The sequence below is a fragment of the Culex pipiens genome, chromosome 1 (assembly GCF_016801865.2).
Source record: "Culex pipiens pallens isolate TS chromosome 1, TS_CPP_V2, whole genome shotgun sequence".
Classification (NCBI taxonomy): Eukaryota; Metazoa; Arthropoda; class Insecta; order Diptera; family Culicidae; genus Culex; species Culex pipiens.
In genome coordinates this window covers 98462105-98478924 of record NC_068937.1, presented here as the reverse complement: position 1 = coordinate 98478924, position 16820 = coordinate 98462105, and the positions used below count along the sequence as shown (strand labels likewise).

The following is a 16820-nucleotide window of genomic DNA, read 5'->3' as shown; positions in this document are numbered from 1 at the left end:
TTTTTCCAGTGATTTGTTAGGATGTCTAGATGATCCTACAACTTTGCAGAACTCAATTTGATCAAATCTGTAATTTTTGCGATCAAAAACATCGTTCCAACTTTTTTTTCGCGTGTAAAGAAAAATTCGCAAAAAATTCCGCGGAGGCAGTCTTTTTGAAAAAGTTGGAACGATGTTTTTGATCGCAAAAATTACAGATTTGATCAAATTGAGTTCTGCAAAGTTCTAGGATCATCTAGACATCCTAACAAATCACTGGAAAAAAGAATCGTCTTGATTGGGTGAGTTCTGCCCGAGAACCAGCGAGTTGAAGTTACCGTTCCAACTTTTTTGGGAGGCTTGGGCGTCCGTGTAAGTTGGACATGCGTTGGGCGTTCCAGTGTTAACAGTGCACATCAACCAGAGCTTACGCACCAACATATTTGTTACAGATATTTTAGTATTTTCGAAACTACGGGAACTATCGATATATTTTTTTATTCATTCCCTAAAGTATTGCCTACTAAGAGGTTTACAACAAAATTTGCCTATTTTTACAATTAGATTGTTGCAGGATTGGGTTCGTAAGTTTGTCAATTTTGGAATAAGAAGACAACAACTTCCTTGGTTGCTGTGCACCCTTAAAAAGTTAAATCTCTAAAAAAATATTTTGAAAAAGCTTCAAATTATGGGCACAGTCAGTTTATGGTGCAAGCTTTCAAAATCTTTTGCTGAAAAATTTAGTTTTTGCATTTGAATGTGTTTTCAGGAAAAACTCATAAAAATGTTTTGAAGGCTTACCGGTTCAAAATTGTGAAACCATAGTAAAATTCTCGTCTCCAACCTTACGGCCACACAAAATGTTATAAAAATTGTGGGTTTGACGAGAATTCTCGAATGGTGGAGGGAACAGATTCTATTAGCGGATACAGACATCGCTCAAGTATTAAAAAAAAGTTCTAAAAAATCAGGCTTTCAGTTTTGGTTCTCGGGTCAAATTTTAATCGAAAGAGCGCATCAAAACCTACCAAAAAGTCATTGGTTTTTATTCTGGAACGGTTCCTGACCCTTGACCAAAATATTTCTGAGTAAAGCATTTATCCAAAAGCAAACCTTAAACCATTCTTTTAAACAATTCCAGCTCAAATCAGTTATTTTTCTGGTACTTTTGTACCCGACCCTCTCCGATTTCAAAGAAACTTTTTAGACATGGCCTATATAAGCCATTTTTGTGTATATGGGGCCAATTGTACTTGAAAATAAAATTTGAGAAGCACGCATGTAATTTAAATATTTTTGAATTTTGTAATTTAAGAATGACTGTTACTCAAAGCCGTTGCATCGTATCAAAAAGTGGTCCAAGACAAACTTGAAGGAAATTGGACGGGCTTTCTGAAAAAAATACACTGAAAGAAAAAAACTTGCCACTTCCATGAGATTTTTCAATTTTAAAGTTTTAGAGTTAAATTTAAAGGTGATGTCACGATTTTTTTTCGTTCATATTTTTTTGAGGAAATAGCCTAAAATGTTACAAAAAGACTCACGAAAAATGCAGGATGGTATGTCTCTCCTTAAAAAAATAAAAAAATCATTTACTAAAACTGTTTTTCTAAAAAGTGGTCTAAACGTCAAAATTTGCAAAAACCGATAGTGGGAATCGTTTTCCCATACAATTTAACATAAAAGTCTTTATATTGACCCTTGTCCTATGTCCAATCCTTGTAAAGATACAGCGGTTTTAAAAATAAAAATGTTGAAAAAATAGGTTTTTGGTGGTTTTTGGCGATTTCTATGTGCCAGACATGCTTTTTCAGTCTCGAAAATATTTCTACCGGAAAGCTCGTTCAATTTCCTATTTTGAACGAAAAAAAACCTGACATCACCTTTAAATTTAACTTTTAAACTTAAAAGTAGAAAAATCTCATATAATTAGCGTGTATTTTTTTTTCGGTGTATTTTTTTTCAGAAAGGCCGTTCAATTTCCTACAAGTTTGTCTTTGAACACTTTTTGATACGATGCAACGGCTTTGAGTTACGAAGTTGACTTTATAGCTGTCGGCCACCATTGCTAGTACCAACCACTAGTGTCTTCCTTTTATCTACAAGGACTTCGCCGCCCTGGGCTCCTAAGTGTATGAAAGTATGGCACGGAGCGACGGCGCCGAATACCCATATTTACACAAAGAATTTTAGAGCGCCCGCCACGGGATTCGAACCGACGGCCTCTGGGTTGTGAGTCCAGTGCGCGGTCCGATTGATCCACACGGGCGCAGCATAGTTGAGCTTTGAGTTACAGTAATTTTTAAATTACAAAATACAAAAAATATTTATGTAACTTACGCCCCTCTCAAATGTCACTTTTGAGTACAATTTGCTCCATACATACAAAAATTGCTTATATAGGCCTAGGATAACATGTCCAAAAAGTTTCATTGAAATCGGGGAGGGTCGGGTACAAAAGTACCAGAAAAATTCCTGATTTGAGCTGGAATTGCTCCCATATCTTTTTGTTCGGCCATTAGGGTGACCTACGCTGTGTTAGGGTGGTCCAAAAATGGCAATTTTAGTCGATTTTCGCAAAACCCCATTTTTTTTTTCAAAAAAAACATAACTCCGCGTCATTTCAATCGATTTTAGCTGTCTTGGACGTAAATGAAAGCGCATTAGACAGGCTTTTAAGGAAAAATAATAAGAATTTTCAAAAAATTTGCCTTACATTTTAAACGGTCGTTTGAAAACTAAAAAATGCTGTTTTGAAGGTTCAAGCCTATGTCTGAAAATATTTTTATCGGATTCCTCGGAAAATTTTACATGATATATGAAAAAATGGTGAAGTTGTTAAAACAGGATTCTGAGAAACGATTTTTTGAAAATAAAATTTGGGTTTTTCGTCCGCCCGCAAAAACGTGAAAATGACGAATACGTGAAAAAAAAAACAACTTTTTTCACTAAAACTGCGTTGACATTAGAATTTTATCGATGACCTATACTTTTTTGGGTACCAAAAATTGATTTTGGGAAATTTATTGTACCTTTTTTTGAAAACTCGCGATAACTGAGTTCTGGTATGATTTGATCGCTTGATTTTTTAATTTTCCCACACAACGACAAGCCAGTCCAACATTCACCATCATCGACGGTAATGTCTAACCCACCGAGGCAGTCATGCAACAGTTCAGGGGAAGATTCTACCCCAACGAGCAAACGAGCATCCTAAACCCCGACCCCAACTCGCCCAACCCCAAGCGCTCTCACCATTGATTTCTTCCAGGTCAGCAGCCCTACACGACGTACCTGTTCCTGGGCAACGTGGCCGCGGCCGATCTGCTCACCGGTTTCGCGGTCATCTACGGCCAGTACGCGCCCCGGGAGATACGCGGCGAGGACAACTGCGCCATACTGATTGGTGAGTGTTTTTTTATTGCAAAATCTCAACAAGACAAAAACATGATCCGCGTTTAATTATTCGTAACATAAAACGCATTTAATTGCTACCTTAATTAACCACTCCACATCGCGAATCATCACGGGTCACATATGTTTTCAGGCACGCGTGAAATTTTCGCCAATAAATTCTTCTTCCCCTGAAACGAAAACCCTCAATTGGCAAATTTGGCGTGCCAATTCCCCGAATGCCCCCCAAACCTTCTTCTTTCCCACCTGTAGGGGGACACATTTTTGTGGAAAATTGCGAACCAATTCAGTGAATCGCGGTTCGTTGAATTTCTGTTGAATTCATACAAGCATACATTCATATCGATAACGAGCTGGCTGTACTCGGCGACCAGTTGGCATTTTTCCCACCAAATTGAGTATACGGGAAAGAAAAAAACAGCCCCTTTCTTCTTTTCGCAATAACGATGATGTGCGCGAAAAACAAACAACCTTCACTCTGGGAAAATTGCATGACTTTCCGACGTGAAGCTGTCATACTCCATCGCCAAAGATATTAGGAAAAAAAAGGATTGCTTGGTTGTGTGCAAAACCATCGAATCATGCATCATCATAACCGGAGAGCGGAGGATTTTTTCCGCAAATCACGTCACGCAAACGAGGCCCATGCTCATGGCTCCTTTGGCAAAAGCTCACATACTTTTAGCGAGCTTAGATTTTCCCTGAAAGCTGCGTTGAAACCGTTCTAGCCCAAGCGTCCAATGTACCCTTCTATTGGAGGTGTGCTCTGAAATGGCAATCCGTCTGTCCGTTTGCTCGTTGATTGTGAATTTCCGGAACGCAAATGTGGGAAACCGTGCATTTTCCACACGGAGAAAAAAGAGTTCCCAAAAGCGCGAACGAGCGTTCACGAAAATCGGAACCACGAACAAAGTGTTGAAATTTGAACACTTTGTTGAAGTTGAATAGTTTTGAGAACTATTTTTTCTCCGTGCATGCATTGAGGGTGTATAGGGGGAACCCTTTTTCATTTGAGATTAAACATTTTTAACTTTCGCTAGGCAAAAAAAAATGTACTGTTATTTTAATTTGGGATCCTCCAATTTCCAACTTGTTTTTGGAATATTTTCATTACATTTTTGCCTTCCTCACTGAGGTAAGGCTATAATCCTGCTCGAAAAATGAACTTTTGAAAAACAGCTCGTAGACCTATATTCATGTATACCTATCGGCTCAGAATCGAAAACTGAACAAATGTCTGTGTGTGTGTGTGTGTGTGTTTTTTTATTTTGATCAAACCAGTTGCATTCGACTTGGTTTAGGGTCCCATACATCGCTATTGAATTGTTTGAAGTTTTGATAAGTAGTTCAAAAGTTATATATAAAAATGTGTATATATATCCGGATCTCACTTATATGCATGAAAACTATGTCTGGATCCATCATACAATCCATTGTTGGTTAGGTAATCAAAAGACCTTTCCAATGAGTCCTAAACATTGAAGATCTGGCAACCCTGTCTCGAGATATGTCCACTTAAGAGTTATTTATGTACTTTTTGGAAGCCGGATCTCACTTAAATGTATGTAAACTATGTCTGGATCCACCATCCGACCCATCGTTGGCTAGGTTATCAAAAAACCTTTCCAACGACTTCAATATATTGAAGATCTGGCAACCCTGTCTCGAGATATGGCCACTTAAGTAATATTTATGTACTTTTTGGAAGCCGGATCTCACTTAAATGCATGTAAACTATGTCCGGATCCAACATCCGACCCATCGTTGGTTAGGTTATCAAAAAACCTTTCCAACGACTCCAATGCATTGAAGATCTGGCAACCCTGTCTCGAGATATGTCCACTTAAGAGTTATTTATGTACTTTTTGGAAGCCGGATCTCACTTAAATGTATGTAAACTATGTCCGGATCCACCATCCGACCCATCGTTGGTTAGGTTATCAAAAGACCAACGAGTCCAAAATATTGAAGATCTGGCAACCCTGTCTTGAGATATGGCCACTTAAGTGATATTTATGTTCATTTTTATTCCAGATCTAAAAAATAGATGAAATTTGTGTCCAACCCCATCATATCACCCATTGTTGGTAATGAGTGAGGAAGGCTCCAACCACATAGGTGGATTAATTAGTTTTTATGTTTGCATTTAGTATTTCGGGCTGCTGTGCGGCAAAATGAGTCCCTTTATTATTGTTTTCGATTAGAAGGCACGCCAGTTGGGTAGAACTTTTTGTTAATTTTTTCAAGCAAACAATAAAATGAAATGAAGCTTTTTTTAATTAACTTTTAAATATTTTCCAGCAAATACGGAATACTAAAAATCAACTGTGGCAAGAAAAATACTAGTTTACCACATTAATTTGCAACGCAAATTTGGCTACCCGATACATAAAATCCGAAAAAAAATACGCAAAAAATGTAAGTCTCCGTCTCCGAACCATGTTTTTAAAAGTTTTAAAATTTTGCTTAAAAATAGAATGTTTTTTTAAAAAGGTAGAGTTGCATTCTTTGTGGGCTTGGTAATGCCAACATTGCTGCAGTTTTGAAGATTTTTTATGAAATCGGTCATAATATCTTTGGCTTTCTTTTGCAACAAATAGAGGTTAAATCAGAATTCCCTGTCTACACTCAAAGGAAAAATATAAATCAAAATCTGCAACAGTTGATTTGCAGCAGAAAATGTTACATTTTAAAACACATTTGCAGCAAGTCCATAGATCAGTCAATAGTGCAGTTCTCACCAACACAAATAATGCTGGCGCGTCCCCGAGCAAAAATATCATACCCCTATATCGAAAAATATGCATGAGGACAGAATCTGATATATACTATCCATCACAATCATGCGACCACCACCGTTTGGGTGTAGAGATATTATCATTCTAAAAAATATACTTTTCAAGCAAAACCGTAAAATCAAAAAAATACTTATCTCAGAAAGCACATTTAAAAAAATGCGAATTTTATCAGGTTCTACGCGAAATTTTACTTCGGAAATTCTAATGTTCAAACAACATTCAATTCTTTTTTGAGAATTCGTAGACTATACTGCCTATGTTCGCATAAATGTCCCATATTCTTTTTTTTTTCTGTTTAATATACATTTTGTTTAAACATATTTTTTTTCAAAAGTGAGCAAACATGGGCACAAATTTAAAAAAAATGAATAACTGCGACTATTTTCAAAAAATTTCACTAAATTTCTTTATGATTGCAAATTTGACTTTACATCGAAAAATGAAGTTGAAAATTTGTGCGACCAATATTTCGATTTTTCAAAAAAATCAGTATTGATTCAAAACTTTATTACTCGTTCAAAGAATTTTTGCACTTTCTGGAAAATTTCTGAAAAGTTGGCATTTGATCTCCCCTAAAACATACCAAAAAAAAATTTTTTTTTGCAAATCAAGTTTAAGTGACAAAAAGTGAAATTAAAAATCACCAAAAAAAATTTTACCGTGTATCATTTTTTTTAGTGCAGTCCTTATCCATACCTACAACTTTGCCGAAGACACCTCATCGATCAAAAAATTCCTTCAAAAGATACAGAATTTTTATTTTTCATACATTATTTTTGTATGGAATGCTGCCAAATTTGTATGGAAAATTATAGAGACAAACTAATGATGCAAAATGGCTTCTTTGGGCACACCGAAGGCACCAAAAAAGTTTCAGCCAGATTAAAAAAAACAACAATTAAAAGTAAAAAAAGACCTATTTCGTAGAGAATTGCTCTATGACCGAAAAGATACTTTGCATCATTAGTTCATCCGTACTAGTTTTCATACAATATTAGCAGCTGTCTTTTAAAATATTCAAAAATCTGTAGAGAGTGGATATGAACATAAATTTTTAGTGGATATAACTTGACTTACTTCCCGATCGCAAATTTGATTTTATTTAAAAAAATAGAGTTCAAATATCTTCTAAGACTTTTTTCCACGTTTTCAATAAATAGATTTTTTCAAAAGATGTGCAAAACTGCCAAATGTATTTTGATCAACTTATGCCATATCCTAAATATGGCATTTGTATCATCTAAAACATGTCCAATATTTAGCAATCCAATTGTTTGTTTAAAAGTCCAAAATATATCATTTTTTCTAAGAGTGTAACTATTTTTCTGAGTGGTCTAAGCAATGTTCGAATCCCGCGGCGGGCGCTCTAAAATTCTTTGTGTAAATATGGGTATTCGGCGCCGTCGTTCCGTGCCATACTTTCATACACTTAGGAGCCCAGGGCGGCGAAGTCCTTGTAGATAAAAAGGAAGACACTAGTGGTTGGTACTAGCAATGGTTGCCGACAGCTATAAAGTCAACTTCGTTTTTTTCTAAGCAATGCCTACAATTTCCTCGTACAAATGACAAATAAAAAAAATACAAAATGTTTCTTATAATTCGTAATCAGGGACCAAAATTACCGCTTACGACAAAGTTTCACGCCCATCAAAGAGAGGTCGGGCCACCTTTTTCCGATCTTAGCTCTTTAAAATATAACTATCAAATTTTTGCACCTGTTTGGCCATGACCTATTCAATTTTGTGCCTGGAACCTCCACAATAGAAGTACTAAGGCCAAAAACCAGAGTATTTGCTCTATTGGACGAAAATTCGAAAAGTCAAGCCAAGTACATTTTCATACTCTTTAAGTTATTGCCATTTTTAGGCATACTAGCCATTTTTGCATCTAACACCCAGACTTCCAAGGTCGTTAAAAAGTCAGAAATCCAAAACCAATTTAAACCGTGTACGCGAGCTTTGGGAGTTGAGATGTAACTATAAACATCACAGGCTTGCTGCATTTGCATATGGGACATTTATACGAACAGTGGCAGTACAGCTCGATTCTGAACTTTGAAGATAAAAAGTAAGCTCAAGAAGGATCCTCGAATATTTGATCATTTTTGAATAATAATCAATATGATTCGTTCAATCAGGATAACGTTTGAAAAGGATAAAACCAATGATCCTGATTGTTCTAAAAAAACTCATTCACTCGCGAGTACAAATTGAACGTCGCTTCCACACCAATCGCTACTGAAAACACTCTCTTTTCACTTCCTCTCACTCCAATCGGGTAGTACAGCGAATGGTTCAAAGAGACCGATTGCGCTATGTCGCTCAAAGCTGACTCAGAATAGTCTACGATCGGCTTGGTTATGATCATTAATGAAACTGCTCAAAATCAATGCTATGGAAAATATTCTGCAATTTTGTAGTGCAGGCCAAAAGAGCGCAACGCTGGTATTTCGTTAGATTCTCTCCTCTCTGAGCATATTCGTTAGTGACTCGGGTCGACGGACGGAGTAGGCTGAGAAATTGACGAAGTATTTGTATCGCTGTGTGAAGCGATTGGCCAACACGCTGGCGGCTAGCGAGTTGTGTTCGCTCACGAATGGTGAGCGTTCGGCGATGAGTGAGTTATTTATGATCTTTGAACCGAAAATCAGGACTCTTGGATAAAACAAAACAATCTTGTCTTGTACCTTCGGACCCTAAGTCGTAATTATAATATGTTATCAATATTTTTTGCGATGGAACAAGGCACTTGCTTCCAATAGTTTAGTTTTATTCCAGAACCAATAGAGAAAACATTCACCATTAAAGTCCATCCTAGCACATCTCAATGTTTCCATCAAAGCAGCATTTCCCACATCGAACCATTCGTTCACACTAATGAGCGTTCCTCTGCCTTTTCCGTTCGTATATTTCACCAGGATTAATAGTGTCCACCACGCTGGTATCGGTGTACAGCGTGGGACTGATCGCCGTCGACCGCTACCTGTACATCATGTACGGACTCCAGTACCAGCGCTACATCACACCGGGCCGGGCGCGGCTACTAATCGTCGGCACGTGGCTTCTCGGTACGTATATCCTGTATATATTGGACCGTTTTGAATGGGGGGTTTGATCAATTGGACAGTGGGTGGAGTTTTAGTTTGAAATTTCAAAATTGATTAAATTTAATTAAAAAAGAGATTTTTTCAGTGTTAAAACATTGACCACAACTTTTCCCACTGTCCCTTCATGGACAGTACAAAAGACATTTTAATTGCACGCCACACCATCAATCCTTCATCGACCGGTATTTCCTCCAATCCCACCCACCAGGTCTCGTCGTCGGATTCCTGCCCGCGTTCGGATGGCGCGGTGACACCGAGGGCGGTCGCATCTGCTGGTTCATTCGGCTGGCCCCGCCCCCGCTGGTCATCCTGACCACCGTCCTCGGCATCATTCCCGTCCTGGTGGTCATCGTCCTGTACAGCATCATCCTGCACAAAGCGATTCGACGGGTGGCGCAGCTGAAGAAGGCCACCCGGGAGCAACAGGGTGCCTCCCTGGCCGGTAATTTACGGCTGTTTCGAGGGGGTGGCGGAGGTCGTGATGGTGGAGGAGGAGGAGGAGGTGGTCAATCAACCGATACGGAACAACCGCTGGCCGTGGAAGATTCGACGAGGAGGTCTTCGGCGGAAGGGAAGACCTGCTGCGGCTGTTGTGGAAGGTTAGTGCTGCCAGGGAAATTGAATAGCTACACCCACAATTTGAGCTGCCAAATCATCTTACAAATATGAAAAAATAATGTAATTGGATGTAAGAAGACGACGCTCTTATCTCCAAAGTGATCCCGGTTCCAACAAAATTTAATTCGATTTAGTTGTTGCGCGGTCGATTAAAAATTCCCCTCTCGCGTTCTTTCATTGTGGTTTCCTGAGAGAACAAAAGTATCTTTGGTGAGAGTGCGACGAAAATTTGAGGGCGAGACAAAGAAAGAGATCTCACAAGATATAGTGACGGTCGTTATACTCTCTGATGGAGAATAAATCAGCAGTAAACAAATATTTGAGTGAGTTTTAACATTTTTAACACATGACTCTTGGAGGAGATTTTGTTAATTTCTGAGAGTTTTTGCATCGTTTTCAAAATAACCATATTCTTTTAAAAAGGAAATAATTTCTATGAGTTTTGCATTCTTTCAAACATGAAAAGTTCTGTTAGTAATTTAAAGAAATAGTTTTTAGTTTATTTAAAAATATTTTTGCTTTTTTTGCATGAGCAGTAAAATAAACAGCTTTAAAACAATTTTGATTTTTACTAAATGTTTTACTTTCTATAAAAAATAATCAGTTCTTTAAACACATTTAGATAGATGATTGATCTAAAAATATTTTTTTCTAAATTAATTTTTAAAGGTATTTTCTACATTAACATCTATATATATAAAAAATTTCGACGGTTTTGTTCGAACGCGAATCAATTCAACACGGAACTTCGGATCGAGGTGCTCTTTGTTGGTTGGGTTCGTATAAGTCCAAGGAAGGTTCTTACGCCAAAAAGTTACAACTTTGGCCACTCTGGAATCGATTCCGGAAAATCTGCAGATTGTATGGGAAAAGTTACGTAAAATCAAATTAGGATCACAGGAGGCTGAAGAAGCAAAAAAGTTAAAAACGTCAACAAACGAAAAAAGGCAAAACGAAGTTTGTCGGGTAAGGCTTGTTATTTATAAATTAAGTAATATTTTCATTTATTTCTGTGAGGTTTTGTATTGAATACAAAAAAGACGTGGAGTTATATTCAGTCAAAAATAAATACAAGCAATCCATATGAATTTTAAAACGGTTGACTCATCAACTTTTCGTCAAAACGGCTTTCAGCAAAATGTTTCAGATTCACATAAACTTTTGATATTAAACAAATATATATTTTTATCACAAGTTAGGCCGTTGCAAAGTTTACGTCGTTTTTTCCCTCGCGAAAAAAAATTCCTTCAATACCTTGATATTTTGAAATATAATGATTGGAAAGCAACTGGGCGCTTAAACACTTTTTTCATTCAAATGTAAACAACTTTTTTCATTCAAATGTTGAAACCTAGGCTTGTAATTTCAATTTTTGTTTTTTTTTTTTGCCCCTCCCCTCGACATTGATTGGTCAGAGTCGAGAGACATAAACTTCAAAAATATTTGCAACAGCCTAAATGTATGAAAAAAACAAAAATGTTGGAAAAAATATAGCAATTACACACAACAATAGAACAAAAAAAAGCACAAACCAATTTTTTAAAACTTGTTTTGTCAGTAACAACTGATTGAAATTTTCATGCATGATCATATATAGTGTTACCGTCAACTGGGGCGAATTGGGACACATGGGGCGAATTGGGACAGCAGTTTTAACCATGTTAGAGCATAATATTTTGATTTTTTTTCTGGTTGGTTTCGGATAGAACAGACTCAGACTTGGACTTGGTTACTCCAGAGCCAGGGATGGAATAATCGCAAAAAAAATCAATTTCGCTAGCGAGCTTTCTTCACCCGCGAAAGAGAGAAGAGGCAAATCAAGCAAAAGAAAATCGCTCCCGAATTTCGCTAAGAAAATCATTCTGTTGATGATTTTTTGTGAATTTCCTTGTCAGCACCACTTAAAACTACATATTTCAATTTGTTTACACACATTGTCCATCTACAAATAGTGACAGGTCATTTTTCGACGTGTGACGTTACACTTGCAAGTGTAGCAGTGAAAGATGTTCCGCCGAATAATCAAGATGATGATTTTTTTTAGATTCTTTTTACCGATTATTCGTGCGCGAGAGAGGAGAGCCATGTTCGGATTTTTTCTCTTGATGAACGTTCAAAGATTTTCTTTTGATGATGATTCTTCCATCGCTGTCCAGAGCACTCATTTTTTTTTAATGGTGCCTTTAGTTGCAGGTGCTCAATGCTCATGTACATTACCAGTTCTCCAAATTTCATCAAATTTGTTTAAAAAATGTCAAATTTTTGGGAATTAATTGAGACCTTTTTTCGTTCTTGAAAAAAATAACACATTTTTTTCAACAAAATATCATTTCAACTTTTAACAAAAACATCTGCAAATAGAATTGTGAGTTGGTTCTGTTTTTAACAGTTTTTTTCTGATTCCTCGGAAAATTTTACATAATATAGCAAAAAATGGTGCAGTTATGGTTTCAATATTCAGAGATACGATTTTTCAAAAATAAAAACCATTTCCGGTCTCTTTTCGCTCAATTCTCTCCCGTTAGCGTCGAATTCCTTCATTTTCTTGACATTCGCGTCCTACTTCCTATTCCATTATTCCTGTTTGTGACTTTTTACATGCATTCGAGTTTATCGCTCATCAATTTGAGTCCATTGGAAGTGCTCGTTTGAAATCCTACCAATGAAATCGAGAATATTCAGTAGCGATTGGTGTGCAAGTGACAAAGGGTAGTAGTCTTGTCGCAATGGAGCACTTCCATTCGAGCAGTTTTTGCTTTTTTCTACAATGTATTCCTTATGGGAGAACTGTCATTTCTACCACTCGAATCCGGTGCTCCATTGCAGGATGGGACAAGATAGACTAGATAGAAGAATGTCAACATTTTTTCTGTATTTCAGGATTGAAATCGAATTTTGAAAATGGTTCAATTGAATTAGAATTGGAGCAATTCATTTGTTTGAAAATCATTCAAAAAATGCCTCAATTTATTCGAATTCATCACATGAATTCTACAGATCTTTTTTTCCAATTTAGCATTTGAACCCTAATTCCATGCATTAATTATGACACCTCTCTTCCAGACGACCCAAGACGTCATCCCAGCCGCGACGTGACACCATCGCCACCACCACCACCACGGGCAAGAACCCCACCCGCCGCAAGGCCATCAAGGTGGTCATGCTGACCACGGGCTGCTTCGTCGTGACGTGGCTGCCATATTTCATCGCCAGCACCATGTTCGTCCTGTGCGACCCCGCCACCAGCGAGGACCTCTGCCGGGGGCTGCAGTTTGCCATCGCGAGCCCGCTGGCCATCCTCGGGTTCACCAACAGTCTGCTGAATCCCGTTATCTACGCCTGGTGGCACCAAGGCTTCCGGAACGCGGCCAAGCGGCTGTGGGCCCGGGCCTGTCCGTGCTGCCAACGGTGGCGGCGGTCAAGCTATAAATCATCGTCGCAGGATTCGCAGGGCGGTCCGGTGCCGGCTCCCAGAATGACTACCACCACGACTTCGTCGTCGTCCGGTGAAACTAGCGTTGGTGACCTGCCCCGCGGCTCAACCGTCACGACCTCGACCGGAGTCGTGTCTTTGCACCACGTGGAAGAACCAACGGCCACCACGTCTTTTCGAAGAAACAACTCCAGCAACAGCACCTTCAAGCCTGTCCCCCACCATCGATCGGCGGCCAGCAGTGACCTGGAAAATCGAATAACCACCGGAGCTTCTCCACCGCCGCCGCCGGTGCCCAGCATCCGGCAGATGTCGTCCTCGACAACGACCAGACTGTGAGAGTCCGGAAGCGGAAGCGACCTGGGCCCACGTGGCAATATTACGTCAAAGCCAACGCGGGGATATAAATTGTGTGGAAAGCTCCTTCGAGCGCGAGGACCTCGTTCTGTGTGTTGTGTTGTTGTAACCAATCCCTGGAATAATAAATTACTTGGGTACAGAATGTTGCTGCCGGGTCGGTTTATACCGGGAATGCCCCCTTGTGTGTTGCCATTTGCGATGAACTATGGATGTCATGGTGGACTTCTGTCCCATGGGTTGGAAAAGGGCAGCGAAGTCAACAATATTTCTATGAACAATGTAATTAGGATTACGATGATACTTCAATTCCAAAGAAAACAGAACATTTTAATAATTAAACCGCTTATTTACACCACAAATTGTAGAATTCAGTCCTAAATCCGAAAGTCACATCATTGTCTTATGAATTTGCGAAGAAGAGTCAAAAAAGAATTTTGAGAAATATAAATTGAATATTGTAATCCATGAAAAACAATAACAATAACAATATTCAGGTAAAGCAACCGTGCACAAGATGAGCCAAGAGATAGCAATGTTCGAAGCATTCTGAAAGGAAATGTAATATTGTTTCACTGTGTGGCTGAATGAACAGAGTCCGCTCAACAATTGTACCAACCCGAGTTGCTGCTGGCAACGCAGATTATAAAGAAAACACAGTCTCCGAGCAGGTATTTTTCTATTTCAATGCACTGGGCATTTACAATTTGCAATTTGTAGTTGGTTCGTAGAACACCTTATTATGACAAGTCTAGAGTCTAGATGACAATCGTGATGCCGTTTCTTGGGCAGTTATTGAATCATGAGATTTTCAATTCAAATGTCTTTAGAATTGGAGTTCTTTAATTATTAACGTTTGAGCAGATAAAATCTCAAAACAAACCAATGCAATTACTCATTTTTTTTCCTTAAACTTTTCTGTTCCTCGCAGCAACTCCTTCTCGTTAGTAAATTTTATTTATTGCTCCCGGTTTTTTTTTTTTTTTTGCTTGCACCAGATCCAAAATGCAGCAGCTAGAACTGGGAGATGATGGGTGCATATTGCATGAGCTGCACCAGAGACCGGACCAGACCAGACTAGAAGAGTCAGAGTGCACTTTCGAACCAGACTACAAAACTGCACTGCAGCTGGCACACGTGCTCACCAACACCCGTACTCCGAGGTGCCACTTCCGACCGGGCAGCAATGGCGGAAGGATTTTTTGGGATGGTGAAACAGTACAAATGTATTAAATAAACTGAAAACAAAAAGACTTGAACAACTAACAAAACGAGAGCGAATATAAAAATGCGACTTTAATCCAATCTAATATAATCTAATCTAACACAAACGCAGCCAGCCCAATAAAAGCATGCTGGAAAGTCTTGGGATTAGATTACGCCTCAAGCACTTTTCTTGTCATTATTAATAATTGCAGTACATCCGAGAACACCCGAAAATGTGTTACAAAAATTAAAGCGGCCAGCCCTACTGCGTTGTGTTTACCACAGAGATGATTCTGAGAACGGATCACATTTCACAGAATCTACAGGGAAGGAAGGATGCGTAGACCTACCGTACCAAACGCTCCGGTTAATTATTGCCTTGGTGTTGTGTAGAGTGTATTGAGTGCAGTAATAGTTATTTTATAACATTTCAATATATAATATGTTCCACAATTAATACAAATTACGGATAATGTGAAATGTGACATTTACGCAGATTTTAATTCCTGCATCTGAATATTAGTCGAATTCAACTTCACTAAGTTTGATTGAAACATTGGAACATATGTCTCAGAAATATTAGGAAATTTTAAGGAAAATATCTTAGCTCTTTAAAAAGAGATATAACAGTACTGTCAAATTCTGCACATTATGTTTAAGTATAAAAAAAGACTTATTTTTATTGCATCACTTCGAAACTTTGCTTTTATCAATGATTTCAATTTTAAACATTTGATCCACCTAAACTTCAAAAAATTTTGACTGCCTATTATAAGGAAAAGCATCAAAAAAGAATCAATTCTAGTGTAATTCTTGCTATTTTTTTCAAATCTTTTCAATTATTTATTAAATTCATTTTGATTCACAAAACATTTTTCACTGGGTATTGTATCATGGCGTTGCCTTTTGTTGTTAATCAGCTTCGCTAAAAAACATTACAAAAATAAATTCAATGTTTGAATGATTTGATATGAGTTTGTTGTGTTTATATGAAGTACGAATAAATTTTCATAATAACACCGTGTAACACAAATTTGCGCTTCAAGACGTGTGAGGTGAAAGCATGAGGTTTAGAGTTACAAAAATCAACTTCTCTTGGAATAAAAAATTGGACTGCATTGTACAAAAGTTTTACTTGAGAACTTTGGTAAATAAGACCCTCTACATACAGAGCCAGTCTTTTATTAATCTTTGTGAGACCGCAGTGAGTGAGATTTGAAATTAAAAAAATAACTGCTATGATAACAAATTCAAAGTTTCGTTGATCAAGTTAAATTTTTGAAATATTAAATTACTTTAAGGCCGTTGCAAATATTTTTTGAAGTTTATGTCCTTCGCCTCTGACCAAAGTCGAGGGGAAGGGGGGCAAAAAAATAAAAAAGTTTAAAAATCAAATTTACGAGCCATGGTTTCAACATTTGAATTGAAAAAGTGTTTTAAAATGCATTATACACCTGTCCAGTTGTTTTGTAATCATTAGTTTCCAAAATATCTAAGTATTGACGAAAATTTTATTTTTCGCGAAAAAAAAAAGTTGTTGCGGTTCTGTGCATTGGAACTCCATAAAAATTCAAAATATTTTTGATCCAGCCCAAACATGCTAAATATGATTATCAATGCAGAAAAATGCATTTTAGATTGTTTTCAGTTGATTTAACTTCTGTTTTTATTGGAATTTTGAAGTTTTTTGAAAAAATATTTTTTTTGCCCCCAGATTTTTCGGACAAATTTTGAAGGGGGGGGCGACATAAACTTTGAAAAATATTTGCAACGGCTTAAGTACTAAAAAATTACTATAATTAAGAATTAAATACTTTAAATAACTCTAATAACCAATAATTATTAAGTAATTAATGAATCGCCGAATTACCAGCTTGAAATCAAAATAATTCTTAATAACTTGCCAGTC

At 37.6% G+C, this 16820-nt stretch overlaps 2 protein-coding genes across 7 annotated transcripts in view; one reads left to right on the top strand and one right to left on the bottom strand.

The window, feature by feature from the left end:
- Nucleotides 1-14067, top strand: part of LOC120425562 (5-hydroxytryptamine receptor 1A-like) — a 43944-nt gene extending 29877 nt beyond the window's left edge. For 3 of the 4 annotated variants that reach the window (XM_039590123.2, XM_039590122.2, XM_039590124.2), the window contains 4 exons: nt 3251-3385; nt 9109-9258; nt 9506-9896; nt 12979-14067. In XM_039590123.2, the coding sequence (XP_039446057.1) occupies nt 3251-3385; nt 9109-9258; nt 9506-9896; nt 12979-13687 (1385 nt within the window). In that variant the 3' untranslated portion in view covers nt 13688-14067. The remainder of the gene's footprint in view (nt 1-3250; nt 3386-9108; nt 9259-9505; nt 9897-12978) is intronic. The other variant, XM_039590126.2, reaches the window with a different exon arrangement.
- Nucleotides 1-16820, bottom strand: part of LOC120425560 (FERM domain-containing protein 8) — a 151561-nt gene that overhangs the window by 51024 nt on the left and 83717 nt on the right. The gene's annotated exons all lie outside the window — the stretch shown is intronic.